This window comes from Mobula birostris, chromosome 15, assembly GCF_030028105.1.
Source record: "Mobula birostris isolate sMobBir1 chromosome 15, sMobBir1.hap1, whole genome shotgun sequence".
Classification (NCBI taxonomy): domain Eukaryota; kingdom Metazoa; phylum Chordata; class Chondrichthyes; order Myliobatiformes; family Myliobatidae; genus Mobula; species Mobula birostris.
In genome coordinates, this window is record NC_092384.1 from 7,269,577 (window position 1) to 7,286,721 (window position 17,145).

A 17,145-nucleotide genomic window follows, 5' to 3' on the forward strand; every position below is an offset into this window, starting at 1 on the left:
GTCTACGCCCAGAGTGATCCCTCGCAGATTAGGGATGGATGGAAGACCATGAACGCCCATATCATATGACACAGCACATGATGATGATGATGATGATATGTTTAAGGTGACAGGGACAGGGCTTAAAGGGAAAATTTTCATACAAAGACTAGTCGCTAGCTGGAATGAGCATGAAGAGAAGGTGGTGGAGGCAGGAACAGTAACACCATTCAAGAGGCAGCTGGACAGGTACTTGAATGACAAAGGCAAAGAGGGAGACATCTTTTTTGTTGCTCAAGGGAATATGGGACATGGGATTAATGCAAGCAAATAGGATTAGTATAGATAGGTATGATGGTTGGCATAAATATCTCTGCATAGAGCCTGTTTGTATGCTGTACAATACTGCATTTCCCTTGGAGCAACCTTTGAGAAGATTCATTAGGGATCAATGCCTTTAGTTATTTGAAATCTGAAGAAGCTGATATACGCAGTCTTTGAGGTAGCTCAAAATTATGAAGGGTTAGATTGAGAAAAAACGGAGACGATGTCTTTAGCAATCTAAGGTAACCTAAATTCAATCTGGTAACCTAAGGACTCAAATTGAAGATAAACAACAGAAGAATGAAATGGAAGATGAAATCAACACACACAGCATTTCCAGCATCTGCTGCAGAATTTCTCAGGTTTGAAATGTAAGACAGATAGTTTTTGAAATATTGATCTGTGCTGAGTTGGTATATTCTGCTCAAAAGGGTAGTTGAAGCCAATAAGCAGAAACTTTCCACTTTGAAATGAATACACACATGAAAAGGGGAAACCTGTGGTGCTGTTGGAATGAGCGCTGGCACAGAGTGAACGGCATCCTTCGCTGTTTCAGGTTCTTTGATACTATTTTGCATGTTTGGATGTAGAAGAAACCTCAGAACAGCTACTTCAATTGGTAACGTTCTTCTCTTTCTTTTTTTTCTTCTCTCTCTCTCATTAATTAGCATACAGTACCTAAAGAAAGTATTCTGCGCCCCCCCCCCCCGGAGGTTTTCATGTTTTATTATTTTACAACACTGAATCAAAGTGGATTTAATTTGGCTTTTTTGACACTGATCAACAGAAAAGACTCCTTTTTGTCAAAATGAAAACAAATTTCTACAAATTGGTCTAAATTTATTAAAATTATAGAAACATAGAAACCCTACAGCACAATACAGGCCCTCTGGCCCACAAAGCTGAGCCGAACATGTCCTTACCTCAGAACTACCTAGGCTTACTCATAGCCTCTATTTTACCAAGCTCCATATATCTATCCAGGAGCCTCATAAAAGACCCTATCCTTTCTGCCTCCACCACCGCCACCGGCAACCCATTCCACGCACTCACCAATCTTTGCATAAAAAACTTACCCCCGACATCTCCTCTGTACCTACTTCCAAGCACCTTAAAACTATGCCCTCTCGTGCTACCCATTTCAGCCCTGGGAAAAAGTCTCTGACTATCCACACGATCAACACCTCTCATTATCTTGTACAACTCTATCAGTCGCTCCAAGGAGAAAAGGCCAAGTTCACTCAACCTATTCTCATAAGGCATGCTCCCCAATCCAGGCAACATCCTTGTAAATCTCCTCTGCACCCTTTCAATGGTTTCCATGTCCTTCCTGTAGTGAGGTGACTAGAACTGAGCACAGTACTCCAAGTGGGGTCTGACCAGGGTCCTATACAGCTGCAACATTACCTCACGGCTCCTAAACTCAATCCCACGGGTTCCGGTGATGTCATAGTCCAGAATGGCAGCCTAAAATAATAGCTCCTCCAAAAAAATGCTTATTTTGCCCCGTTAATTCGCCAAATACAAGATCTTTCGAAAATATCTGAATTGGTAAGGGGGCAAGAATGGGGAAAAGGAATGGATATAAAAAAGCATCACTGCAGAGCCTGTGGACGAGGGGGGTGCAACAAGCGGCTCTCCTACACGAACGTGTGATAGTGAGGCTGACGTGGGGCCTCGTTCAGGCGAAGCAGCAAATTTAATAAAAATTCTGGAAGAGATACGGGAATTCCAAAAAGACATAAACAGCAATTAAATGATATCAAGTCAGAGCTCACTAACGTTAATCAAAAAATAGCGGTGGCAGAGACACAAATTGAAAAGGTGGAAGATCGCGTTCAAAATGTGGAACGGATGCTAAGTAAGAGGATAAAAGTGTTAAATCAACAAGAAAATAAACTACTCGACCAAGAAGAAAGGTCACGACAGAAGAATATCAGGATATATAATGTTCCTGAAGGAGCGGAGGGGTTATCTATGGTGGAGTTTGTAGAAAAGTTACTATGGGACACGCTGGAGATTCCCTCGACTATGGAACTTGACACTGAGAGAGCACACCGTGCGCTCGTCCCGAGGCCTTCTAGATACAGGGAAGATAAGCCACGGTCAATAGTAATTAGATTCCTTCAGTACAAAACCAAAGCAGAGATTCTGCGCAAGGCCTGGGGAAAGAAGAAGGTATTTTTGAACAGGAAATTAATACATTTTGACCAAGATTACCCCCCAGCGGTCCTGCAGAATCGTAAGGAATATTCTGAAGTGAAGCGAGTATTAAAGCAAAGAAAGATTAGCTGCCAGACTCCATACCCTGCTAAACTGCCAGCGGTTTATGAAGACAGAACACAGCTGTATCAGACAGTGGAAGAGGTGACTACAGACATTAAGGACAGAGGATGCCCGTCAGTGTGATCACACCGAGGGAAAGCCTGGCTGAGCAGCTATCCCACTCTGCTTGGCAAATAGTGAGAGAATTGAGAAAGCAGGGGATGGGAGGAGGGCAAGAGAAGAATATCAGGAAGAGACTGTGAGTTTTCAGAACACAGTCCTCACCCCCTCCAGAAGAGCCATAAGGTCTGACTAATCTCTAAAGTGTTGATAAGCTAATCAGAAGCAAAAATAGATGGTGCTAAACGTATCTCAAGAAATACATATTACAATGTGGATACTCAATTTTTTTATTCATTCATTCACTCCTTTTTCCCCACCTAAATGAAAAATATATACATGGGAGGAATACACAGGGAAATCTTTTCTGTGTAATGGACATAGTTTTTTTCACTTACTCTTATGGGTACTGCAGTGGGGGCCCTCAACTCACAGGTAGGAGAGGCTATCCCCCATGGCTAGACGTTTCCTCTAGCTCAACCCAGGGTCATCTACTAGAGACCTCAGCCTTGCAATCACACCTTTGTTATCTTTTTTTAAATTCACGTTTCTTGTTTCTTATTTGTTCAGGGAGTAGATCGATTAAGTTTTATTCTGCTAATTTCAATGATATACTGACAGATAAACACACATGGCTAAGGACAAAGTAAAATTCATTTCTTTTAATGTCAATGGGTTGTTGAATCCAGTCAAACGCAGTAAAATCCTATCAAAAATGAAGAAGGAACAAGCTCATGTAGTATATTTACAGGAAACTCAATTAAGTGATAATGAGCATGGAAAACTAAAGAGAATGGGCTTCACTAATTTGTTTTTCTCATATAAATCAGGACAGAGGAGAGGAGTTGCTATTCTCATCTCAAGCAAGCTAAATTTTGAAAAAGTATTCGAAATGGGAGATAAGGAGGGCAGATATATTCTGGTAAGGGGGAATATAGACGGAAATCCAGTTACTTTATTGAATATATACAAACCCCCAGGAAATGATATTAGTTTCTTCCGGAAAATTACTAATATTATGGTAACAGAAACAGAAGGTCTCTTGATATGTGGGGGAGACTTAAATTTACAATTACAATCAAAGTTAGACTCTTCCAACAGAAAAACCTATGAAACAAAATCCTTACATAAGAAAGTTAACACACTTTTTGAGGATGTGGGTCTAATTGATATAAGGAGGGACCTTTTCCCCGACAAAAGGGATTACACTCATTATTCTGCGCCCCCCCCCCATTCTGTATATACAAGAATAGACTATTTCGTTACATTTGGAAAAGACAAAGACAAAATAGTCACCTGTGGAATTGGGACGATAAGTGTAAGTGACCGTGCACCTGTTGATTTTGACCTACAACCAAAGAAACTAAATTCAAGTCTACTCAACGATCACTATTTTAAGGAACAAATTAAAAAAGAAATTGGTCTTCATTCAATGATACTGGAGAGGTTTCACTTCCCATTCTATGGGATACTCTGAAGGCTGTCTTAAGAGGGAAAATTATAGTGATGTCTTCATATAAGAAAAAAATAAGGAATAAAACATTAGAGGAATTACAAAATAAGCTGAAGTAACTAGAAAAAAACACAAACTGAGTTTGGCACAGGATACATTAGAGGAAATTTAAAAAAATTAGGAATGAAATTAATAGTTTGGCTACACAAGAAATCAGGAAAAATTTAATGTTTCTGAAACAGAGACACTATGAAAGTGGGTCCAAATCTATGAAAATACTGGCATGGAAACTGAACAAAAAAAGATAGCAGAAAATACAATTCATAGAATTAGGGATCCAAGAACAAAAGTGATAAAAAAAAATAAGCTAAGTGAAATTCAAGAAGCTTCTGAAGTATTTTACAAAACTCTATATTCCAAAGTTCCAGGGGGAAGCATAACTCAAATTGACACTTTCCTGAATTCTCTAGAGTTACCCACTTTAAGCAAAGAACAAAATAGAACGATGACTGCTGACATAACTGAAGCTGAACTAAAAACTGCAATTAGTAGGCTTAAATTAAGCAAATCACCAGGATCAGATGGATATATGGCAGAGTGGTATAAAGAATTTAAAAAAGGGTTAATTCCCGTTTTACTCTCCACACTAAACTGGGCTCTAAAAAAGGCGCAAATGCCACCCAGCTGGAAGGAAATGATAATCTCAGCTATACCAAAAGAAGGCAAGGATAAAATGGATTGTGGGTCATTTAGACCAATATCTGTTCTCAATGTGGAATTATAGAATATTTATCTCCACCATGGCCAAACGATTAGAAGAGTTTCTACCCACACTGATACATAATGATCAGACAGGTTTTATACAACAATGCCAAACACAAGACAATATATGAAGGACACTTCACGTTACGGATCATATACCAAAAAAAATGGAAGCAATAGTGATGAGCGTGGACGCTGAAAAGGCATTTGATTCGGTTAATTGGAACTTTCTTTCCAGAGTTTTACATAGATCTGGTTTACATGACACAATTATTAAAACTATACAGGCACTATATGACAGTCCTACTGCTAGGATTAAAATCAATGGATATTTATCAAATAGTTTTACCCTAGAAAGGGGCACGAGACAGGATTGTGCATGGTCACCGCTACTCTTCGCATTATATCTGGAACCATTAGCTCAACACATCAGACAAAATGAAGATATCAGGGGAATTACTATTTAAAGGGACAGAGCATAAATTGGCCTGTTATGCGGATGATATTTTGATCTATCTAGGGCAACCAACATGCTCTTTACCTAAATTGATGCAATCCTTTGAACAATATGGTCAATTATCAGATAACAAAATCAACATAGATAAAACCCAATTACTTTCATATAACTATAGCCCACCAAGAGAAATTGAAAGTAGATACCCCTGGGCATAGCAAACAGAATCTTTCAAATATTTGGGCATCATTATGCCAAAAGATTTGGCAAAATTATCAGAATGCAATTATCCGCCTATATATAAAAAAATTAAGGAAGATATAACAAGATGGAACCTAATTCCTTTTCTTGGTCTCAGTTCAAGGATTGAATCTATTAAAATGAATATACTGCCCAGACTGCTATATCTCTTTCAGACCCTACCAATAGAGATTAACCGAAACCATTCAATGAATGGAACAAAATGTTATCAAGATATATATGGCAAGGTAAAAGGCCTGAAGTTCATCTCAAAACTTTGCAATTAGCCAAGGAAAAGGCGGGATGGGGCCTACCTTCTCTTAGAGATTATTATTTTGCAGCACAGTTGAGAGCCGTGATACGCTGGTGCAACCCATCATGTGGCGCTCAATGGAAAACCATTGAGGAGAGGATACTTTCCATCCCCATACAGGCTGATAACAACCTACAAAGTTACATAAATACTATTGATAACCCATGGGTGAAATGAACTCTTAATATATGGAAAACGATTATAAAAGAATATAAGCTAGAGGGAGATATTGCAACTCTTAAATGGTGCGCATATCACTCGGATTTTACGCCAAACAAACTGGATGTTAGATTTAAGGACTGGACAGCTAAAGGAATAACAGTTCTTTGCAATATAATGAAAGAAGGAACACTGTTCAGTTTTGAAATGCTCAAAGAGAAACACTTCTTAGAAAAACAAGACTTCTATCGGTATCTACAGATGTGACAGCATGTTAACAGGATGGTTAAAAATGTAACCGAGGCAAGTAAATGTTTGATAGAACTGTTTAGAAAAGCATATAATTCAGATAATGGTAGTAGAATCATTTCAAGCATGTATTAGGGTTTGTCAAATCTTAAAACACATTTGACTTCATACATTAAAACAAAATGGGAGAAGGAAGGAGGGATAATTATATCTGAGGAAGAATGGCAATAATATGGAGGTATCAATGGAAGTGTACCAGTTCAAAGAAATGGAGGGAATTTGGACGGAAAAACTTGATGAAGTATTTTATTACACCCTCTCAGAAATCCCATTATGATAGTAATTTCCTGTTTGCTGGAGAAATAGTGGAAATCAAAGTGCAAACCCGTATCATATTTTCTAGGAATGCCCCGTTATCAAAGGTTATTAGAGTGGGATACACAATGCCCTACAAGACATTTTTAAATGTGAAATACCCTTAGAAAGTAAGACCATATATTTTGGGTATGTACCTCAAGAATGGTTGAAAAGAGATAAATATTTAATGAATATACTGCTGGTGGCCGGTAAAAAGACCCTTACCAGGAAATGGTTATCACAGGAGAGCCCAACTTTAAATGTATGAATGGAAATTACAATGGATATTTACAAAATGGAGAAGATAACAGCATCTGTTAATCATAAGTTAGAATAATTTGATTCATACTGGGAAAAATGGTTTAACTATGTAACACCTCATAGGCCTGATTTTATTCTCACAAATCAATGAATATATTGTAAAAAAAATCACTCCTTACTTGTACATAGTTTTCTCCTTTTGCTTGTTCTTTCTTTCCTCTCTTTTCTATAAGTGTATACCTCATAAATATTATGTGGAGATTTGTGGCAAATATGACTGCATGATATGTATGTACAGTATCTGAAATACATCTTTTGAAAATGTTTGTTTGACGATGAACTTCAATAAAAAATAAATTACAAAAAAAAAACTCAATCCCATGGTTGATGAAGGCTAATGCAGTGTATGCCTTCTTAACCACAGAGTCAACCTGCGCAGCTGCTTTGAGTGTCCTATCGACTTGGACCCCAAGATCCCTCTGATCCTCCACACTGCCAAGAATCTTACCATTAATGATATATTCTGCCATCATATTTGACCTACCAAAATGAACCACCTCACACTTATCTGGGTTGAACTCCATCTGCCACTTCTCAGCCCAGTTTTGCATCCTATCAATGTCCTGCTGTAACCTCTGACAGCCCTCCACACTATCCACAACACCCCCAACCTTTGTGTCATCAGCAAACTTACTAACCCATCCCTCCACTTCCTCATCCAGGTCATTTATAAAAATCACGAAGAGTAGGGGTCCCGGAACAGATCCCTGAGGCACACCACTGGTTACCAACCTCCATGCAGAATATGACCCATCTACAACCACCCTTTGCCTTCTGTGGGCAAGCCAGTTCTGGATCCACAAAGCAATGTCCCCTTGGATCCCATACCTCCTTAATTTCTCAATAAGTCTTGCATGGGGTACTTTGTCAAATGCCTTGCTGAAATCCATATACACTACATCTACTGCTCTACCTTCATCAATGTGTTCAGTCACATCCTCAAAAAATTCATTCCGGCTCGTAAGGCACAACTTGCCTTCAACACAAAATAATTGACAGCATAATTACTCACCCCTTCACATCACCGAGGACCTCACATGGTCTGTACACACCAGCCGTGTGGTGAAAAAGGCACAACAGCGCCTCTTTCACCTCAGACGGTTGAGGAAATTTGGTATGGGCCCCCAAATCCTCAGAACTTTCTACAGGGGCACAATTGAGAGCATCCTGACTGGCTGCATCACTGCCTGGCATGGGAGCTGTACCTCCCTTAATCGCAAGATTCTGCAAAGAGTGGTGTGGACAGCCCAGCGCATCTGTAGTTGTGAACTTCCCATGATTCAGGACACTTACAAAGACAGGTGTGATAAAAGGGCCCGGACAATCATTGGGGACCCGAGTTATCCGAACCACAATCTATTCCAGCTGCTACCGTCCGGGAAGCGGTACCGCAGCATAAAGGCCAGGACCAACAGGCTCCGGGACAGCTTCTTCCACCAGGCCATCAGAATAATTAGCTGATTTGAGTGTATTTCTATGTTACATTGACTGTTCTATTTATTATAAATTATTATGATTGCACATTGCTAATTTAGCCGGAGACATAACATAAAGATTTTCACTCCTCATGTATGTGAAGAATGTAAGAAATGAAGTCAATTCTGTTCAGTATTTAGTAGTTGCACCTTTGGCAGCAATTAAAGCCTTGACTCTGTGTGGATAGCTCTCTATCAGATCTGCACATCAGGACACTGCAATTTTTCCCCATTCTTCTTTATAAAACTGCTCAAGCTTTGTCAGATGGCATGGGGATTGTGAGTGAACAGCCTTTTTCAAGTCCAGCCACAAGTTCTCAGTTGGATCGAGATCTGGACTCTGACTTGGCTACTCCAAGACGTTGATTTGCTTGTTTTAGGCCATTCCTTGATAGCTTTGGCTTTATACTTGGTGGAAAACAAATCTTCTCTCATGCCGCAGATCTTTTGCAGACTGCATCAGGTTTTTCTCCAGGATTTTCCTGTATTTTGCTGCATTCATTTTACCCTCTACCTTCACAAGCTTTCCAGAGCCTGCTGCAGTGAAGCATCCCACAGCATGATGCAGGCACCACCATGCTTCATAGGTGTGGTTTTGATGATAACTTACGCCAAACATAGTGTTAAGCCTGACTGCCAAAAGCTCAATTTTGGTTTCATTGGACCTTAGAACTTTTTCCAGTTCACTTCAGAGTCTCCCACATGCCTTCTGGCAAAATCTAGCTGAGACTGCAAATGAATTTTTTTGTTTACTAACGGTGCATTTCTCTTTGCCACTCTCCCATAAAGCTGCAAGTGGTGAAGCACCCAAGCAACAGTTGTACGTGCAGTCTTTCATGTCAGCCACTGAGGCTTGTAAATCCTCCAAGTTGTCATAGGTCTCTTGGTGGCCTCGCCTCCCTCACTAGACCCCTTCATGCACAGTCACTCAGTCTTTGAGGACGGCCTGCTCTAAGCAGATTTACAGCTGTGCCATATTCTTTCCATTTCTTGATGATTGATGTAACTGTATTCCAAGGAATACTAAGTGATTTGGAAATTTTCTTATATCTATGTCTTGACTTGTGCTTTCCAATAACCTTTTCACAGAGTTGCTTGGAGTGTTCCTTTGTCTTCACGGTGTAGTTTGTGCCAGGATACTTACTCACCAGCAGTTGGACCAGAAGTTACGTAACTAGTTATGTAACTTCTAAAGCCAATCATTTGTGTGTCATATTAAAGCGGGGGGGGGGGCGAATACTTAACAATTATTGTGTTTCATATTTGTAATTAATTTAGATCACTTTGTAGAGATTTGTTTTCACTTTGATACAAGTCTTTTTCTGTTGATCAGTGTCAAAAAAGCCAAACTAAATCCACCGTGATTCAACGTAGCAAAACAATAAAACATGAAAACTTCGGGGGTGGGGGGGAATATTTTTTATAGGCACTGTACATATTTCAGCAAACACAGTAATACCAGTCCATACTTAGTTTCAGTGCTTGAGTCATAGAATAGAACAGTACAGTACAGAAATGGGCCATTCAACCCATCTAGTCTGTGCCAAACTATTAATCTACCTAGCCCCATCGACCTGCACCCAGGCCATAGCCCTTCATACTCCCTCCCATCTATGTACATCCAAATTTTTCTTCAATGTTAAAACCAAACCCAAACATCCACCACTCCATTTCTCATTCCACGCCCTCACCACCCTCGGAGTGAAGTTCCCACCTATGTTCCCCTTAAATATTTCACCTTTCACCTTTAACCCATGACCCCTAGTTCTAGTCTTAGCCAACCTTAGTGGAAAGGAAAGAAAGAATGGGGACAGGGCCTTGGGGAGAGGGGGGAATGGTAGAAGGGCTGATAAAATCAGATAAGGTTGTCACTCCTGTTTGGTATGCAAGTAACTTTTAAATTATAAAATGGATGCCAGGTAAGAACAAAATCATTGTTGTTTAAGATTAATACATTAATATCTTGCAACACTAATTGCATGAGCTCACACACGATCAAGTCATTTGGATGGAGTACTGGACTGGGACAACATCCATAGAGGTGTTATTGGCTTCAGAAGATTGTAACCAAATGCAAAATACATTCACTTTCAGATCAAACTTGTCAGTTTGGGTATACTTACCACCCACCAGTTGTACACAGTGGGCTCCAAAATCATATTTGTTTTTGTCCAGAGCGGCAGAATGTCCTGATCAAACTTCTCATCGAACCACTGTGACACACCAGGATCACCCACGCAATGACTGCAAGCACATGTCCTCTGACTTGCAGGGCCCTTGGTTAACTTCTGAATACCCAAGTAGCTAGGTACCAGCTTGACCCGGTCAACATCCTCTGGAGCTTGGTTCTGCAGGTAGGCTGCATTTGTCACACCCGTCAGTGTATAAGTGAAGAACACAGAAGTCAGAAAGACAATGAGCAGTCCAAGGAAAAGGATGCACACGCGAAGTGAGCACTTCATTGTTTTCCTTAAGTGTGGTCTTTTTATGGTGATGGGAGACCCTTCCAGCTGCTAAGGAACTTCAGAGCAGTTATCAAAAGAGGAGGAGTTCCAAAACCCAAGTACACCTATTAGGCCTGTCTAATTCATTGCAGCTTTGTGGTTTTAATTGGTGACTCTCAGATGAAATTCCAGCAGTTCCACTAAACAGTGTAGGAGTTAAAGATCCCTACTGAGACTGGTTACTGGATGGTAATTTCTCTCTCAGTCAGACACTCAGCTTCTTTTACCTCTCTCTTGCCCCTTTGTAAATGGGGCTGAAGGTTCTGCTAACTTTGGCTCAGATCTTGTGACAATTAGAAAACACAATCATTCTTTGGAACACGTCAAATGGAATTAATCTCCTTGTGACAACAAATAGACCACTCATTAACTTCTTGAGCCTCTGAGAGATGAAGTAAGTGGTTTGATCCTGTGGGTCGGGAGCTGGGATTAATTCATTCAACCAGCCATTTGATTTATTTTAAGACTACGAGGCACAATCCAAATCTCCTCAAAAGTCTCCCTTTCCCTTAACTGGAGCCCAGTTCAAAGCTTCAGAAATTTCATAGTATGCTTTGCATGTATCTTCTGTTCATGCGAGGTATGTCTGTGAGAGAGCTGTTGCCAAGGTGACAATATCTATTTTAAAAAAGAGGCAAATCAAAGTGGGCAGATGAGTACAATGTCTCTTCGTACTGCCTCACAAGTCCTCTGTATGTTCATTGTCGCCATTCAGACTCCTTAATCCACTATCAGGTGAAAAATCACTTTAGTACAGGACCATAATTGTTCCCCTCCATGAAGAGCAGAGCTAATTAGATGGGAGCACTCCACTTTTCTAAAGCTGTGCCAGGTTTTCTTCTGTTAGCAAGTTGCTCAGGACTTTCTTAGGCAGGCAATTGACAGACACTAGAACAAAAGCAGAAAAATATGAATTCAGTTGACATTCTCTGCATATAAAACAGAAGAATCATGGTCTTTTTTGGGTGATTCAATTGATTCAAAGAACTACAATAGGAAAGAAACAAATTTATACAAACTACAAGTACTATAGTATACAAATGATATAAATAGCATTCAATTAATATCACAGAGTACCATTCTCTCTCTATCTCTGCAGTCATTGTACCAAAATAATACTTGCCTTCAATTATCCCTCCTCCTCCAACATGAGTATTGGGAATCCTTTTGTAAAATGAACTATTCATCTATGGAAGGCACCAATAGAAAATACAAACCTGGTCCCCAGCAAAGAGCAGTTAAGACTCAGCACTGCCCTTCAAACTCTCTAACCCAGTGCTGAAATCACAGGAACCATATCTGAAACCAGTTCCCAGCAATGACAAGTATTAAACCTGGGATTTTCAGAACTGCACAGTATAGTGGCAGACCAAAATCTTTCCATTAACTTCCTCTGCCCAGCTACGCTCTATCAAGATGGTGGGTCATTTGCCACATTTGTCAAAGAGTTAACCAGCATGGAGGCAGGCCTTTCAACCAAAAAAATCCATGCCAACCAAGATGCCCATCCAAGCTAGTCCTATTTGTATATCCTTCTAAAACTTTCTTATCCTTGTACCCACCCAAATGTCTTTTAAAAGTTGTTATTGTATCCACCTCAACCACTTCCTCTAGCACAGTGGCTCCCCAACCTGGTGTGCAGAAACCCCTCAGTTAACAGTAGGGGTTCATGGCATAAAAAAGGTTGCCATCTCATTGGCTCTTCATTCAACCTGGAACACCTGGACAGCAAAGGTGCATATCTCAGTATGATCTTTATCCAATACAGCTCAGCGTTCAATACCATCATCCCCTCAACATTAATCAATAAACTTCAAGACCTTGGCCTCAATATCTCCCTGTACAATTGGATCATCTATTTCCTCACTTGCAGACCCAGTCAGTTTGGATTTGCATCAACATCTCCTCGACAGTCTCCATCAGTACAGGAGCACCACACAGCTGTGTGCTTAGCCCCCTGCTCTACTCGCTTTACTCTTATGACTGAGGCTAAGCACAGATCCAATGTGATATTTAAGTTTGCTGATGACACCACTTTTGCGGGCCGAATCACCACATAGGAGGGAGATTGAAAATCTGGCTTTGTGGTGCCACAATGACCACCTCTTACACAATGTCAGCAAGACCAAGGAGCTGATTATTGACTTCAGGAGGTGGAAACCAGAGGTCCATGAGCCAGTTCATATCAGAGGATCAGAGGTGGGGAGGGTCTGCAACTTTAAATTCCTCCGTGTTATTGTTTTGCAGGACCTGCCCAGGGTTCAGCACACAAGTAAAATAATGAAGAGAGCACTGCAATGCTTCTACTTCCTTTGGAGTTTGTGAAGATTCATCATTGTATCTAAAATTTTGACCAACTTCTATAGATGTGTGGTGGAGAATACATTGACTGACTGCAATACAGTCTGATATGGAAACACCAATGCCCTTGAATAGAAAATTCTATGAAAATTAGTGGATAAGGCCCATTCATCACGGGTAAAACCTTCTACACCAAGTGTTATCGCAGGAAAGCAGCATCTATCATCAGGGATCCCAACCATCCAGGTCATACTTTCTTCTCACTACTGCCATCAGGAAGGTGGTACGGGAGCCTTAGGACTTACACCACCAGGTTCAAGAACAGTTATTACCCCTCAACCATCAGGTTCTTGAACCCAAGGGGATAGCTTCACTGAATTTCACTTGCTCCATCATCAAAATGTTCCCACAACTTAGGGACTCACTTTCAAGGACTCTTCATCTCATGTTCTTGGTACTTATTGCTTGTTATTTCTTTCTTTTTGTACTTGCAGAGTCCGTTGTTTTTTGCACATTGGTGGAACATCAAGTTGGTGTGGCCTCTCATTGATTGTATTATGGATTGTATTCTTTTATGGATTTATGAGTACACCTGTACGAAAATGAATCTCAGTGGTGTATATGGTAACAGGTATGTTTTTTGATAATAAATTTACTTTGGTCTGCTGTACATGTCCTTAACAAGGAAAAATTCAATTGTTCAATTAACAAGCTATCATGGCTGTATGTGTGAATTCAATAGAAGGCGGCAGTCACTGAAGTACTGTGTTTTCTTATGCACTGCTGCTGCCTAGAAGAGTCCTCGTGGCAAGAATCACTTCCTTACGGTATCACTTCCTGTTAGTCACCTTATGCTCAATTACTCCTGCAGCTAGCTTCACTTTATGTACAGTCAATGAACAGAGCCTATAAAAAGTATTCACCACCCCCACAGAAGTTTCCATGTTTTATTGTTTTACAACATTAAAATCACAGTGGATTAAATTTGGCTTTTTTTGACACTGATCAACAAAAAAGGACTCTTTAATGTCAAAGTGAAAATAAACTTCTATAAATTGATCTAAATTTATTTCAATTATTAAACACAAAATAATGGATTGTATTATTACTCATCTCCTTCAAGTCAGTGTTTAGTACTTGCATCATTGGCAACAATTACAGCCTTGAGTCTGTGAGGATAGGTCTCTATCAGCTTTGCACATATAACCATATAACAATTACAGCACAGAAACAGCCCATCTCGGCCCTTCTTGTCCGTGCTGAACTCTTACTCTCACCTAGTCCCACCGACCTGCACTCAGCCCCCAACCCTCCATTCCTTTCCTGTCCACATATCTATCCAATTTAACTTTAAATGACAACATCGAACACATCTGGACACTGCAAATTTTCCCCATGGGGAACTGCATGGGGAATCATGAGTGAACAGCCCTTTCCAAGCTCAACAACAAATTCTCAATTGGCTTGGCCACTCCAGGACATTAACTTTGTTGTTTTTACCCATTCCTGTGCGTGAGTGCGTGGAATGCACTGTCAGTGACTGTGGCAGAGGTGAATACAATAGGGTCTGTTAAGAGACTCTTAGATAAGTACATGGAGCTTGGAAAAATAGGGGGCTATGTAGTAGGGAAATTCTAGGCAGTTTCTAGAGTAGATTATATGATCAGCACAACATTGTGGGCCAAAGGGCCTGTAATCTGCTGTAGATTTCTATGTTGAAAGTTCTTGTGTAGCTTTGGCTTTATGCTTGGGGTCATTGTCTTGCTGGAAAACAAATCTTCTCCTAAGTCGCAGTTCTCTTGCAGACTGCATCAGGCTTTCCTCCAGGATTTCCCTGTATTTTGCTGCATTCGTTTTACCCTCTACCTTCACAAGCCTTCCAGGGCCTGCTGCAGTGAAGCATCCCCACAGCATAATGCAGCCACCATCATGTTTCACAGTAGGGATGGTGTATTTTTGATGATGTGCAGTGTTTGCCTTACACCAAAAGCGTTTAATCTGATGGGCAAAAAGCTCAATTTTGGTTTCATTAGACCATACAACTTCCTTCCAGCTGACTTCAGAGTCTCCCACATGCCTCCTGGCAAACTCAAGCTGAGATTTCATGAGAGTTTTTCTCAACAACAGCTTTCTCTTTGCCACTCTCCCATAAAACTGCGACTGGTAAAGCACCTGGGCAACAGTCTCTCCCATCTCAGTCACTAAAGTTTGCAACTCCTCCACAGTTGTCATAGGTGTCTTGGTGGCCTCCCTCACTAGCCCCCTTCAGTTTTTGAGGACGGCCTGCTCTAGGCAGATGTACAGCTGTGCCACATTCCTTTCATTTCTTGATGATTGACTTAACTGTATTCCAAGGGCTATTCAGTGACTTTTATTTTTACTACAATCGATTGAAACACCTTGACTGCACACAGGTGATCTCCATTTAACTAATCATATGACTTTAAAAACCAATTGGCTGCACCAGAGATGATTTGGTGTGTCATATTAAAGGGGGTGAATATTTATTCTATCAATTATTTCGTGTTTTATATTTGTAATTAATTTAGATCACTTTGTGGAGATCTGTTTTCATTTTGACACAAAATAGTATTGTTCTGTTGATTAGTGTCAAAAAAGCCAAATTAAATCCACTGTGATTCAATATTGTAAAACAATAAAACATGAAAGCTTAAAGGGGGGGGGGGAGGTGAATATTTTTATAGGCATTGTATATAAATCAATCTTATGTATATAAGGCCACAGCCAACTGTTATTTGTACATTGTGTTTTAAAGGATTGCTTTTATATTTATTCTTATTATGATTTTTTCTGCTCCATCGGATCTGGAGTAGCAATCATTTTGTTCTTCTTCACACTGGTGTACTGAAGAATGAAAATAAACAATCTTAAATCTTGAAGATCTTGAATAAATCAGTCACAATCATTCCAGATTCTTGATGCAATGCCTTTGAAAGGTAACAATTTGTTTATTAATGTTACATAGATGAACTTGGTGCACATAATTAAATACTTGAGCACTATCTCAGCTATAACTACAGTGGGCACTGAGTTGAAACACAACATCATTTAGTCACACATAAAAGTTGCTGGTGAATGCAGCAGGCGTTCATTTAGTCAAGTGCATTGTTCAATGAGGTGATAGTGATTGGGTGCCGAGCAACGTTCACACTTCTTTTGGCATGGACGTCTCTCAATGGCAATCAACATTTGCGATCTATAACATGTGGGTGGCATGGTTATGTAGCACAAAGCATAATGCTTTTACAGTGCCAGTAACCTGGATTCAATTCCCACTGCTCTCTGTAAGAAAGTTCTCCCGTGACCATGCAGACTTCCTCTGGGTGCCCAGTTCCCTCCCACATTCCAAAGATGTACAGGTTGGAATGAATGCAACTGGGCAGACCGGGTTCATTAAACCAGAAGGACCAGCTACTGTGCTGTATTGCCAAATACAAAAAAAAAATCTATATATTAAAATACTATGCCAACAATATATTATGCACAGAACCAACTGAGGGAAGAGTATTTCACACAGCAAAAAGACTTAGGAAAAGTTGGAACTTGTTCAATCTGTCTAAGAAAATTTCCTTAATGAATATATATTATTGAGGGCTCTACCATTGAGGTTGCAACACTGGAAAACACACACAAAATGCTGGAGGAACTCAGCATTTTCTGTGTGTTGCTTGGATTTCCAGCATCTGCAGACTTTCTCTTGTTTGAGATTGCAACACTGGACCTCCTCTTAGGAAATGAAGTACAGCAAGTGATTGAAGTGTTTGTTCAGGAACACTTTGTGTTCAGTGACCATAATTCTATTAGTTTTAATATTGTTAATGTGATAGTTAAGCCAAGTGTACAGGTTA

At 40.1% G+C, this 17,145-nt stretch overlaps 1 protein-coding gene across 4 annotated transcripts in view; it reads right to left on the reverse strand.

The window, feature by feature from the left end:
- Positions 1 to 17,145, reverse strand: part of st3gal2 (ST3 beta-galactoside alpha-2,3-sialyltransferase 2) — a 307,587-nt gene that overhangs the window by 142,919 nt on the left and 147,523 nt on the right. For all 4 annotated transcript variants that reach the window (XM_072279281.1, XM_072279278.1, XM_072279279.1 and 1 more), the window contains one exon: positions 10,595 to 11,863. In XM_072279281.1, the coding sequence (XP_072135382.1) occupies positions 10,595 to 10,933 (339 nt within the window). In that variant the 5' untranslated portion in view covers positions 10,934 to 11,863. The remainder of the gene's footprint in view (positions 1 to 10,594; positions 11,864 to 17,145) is intronic.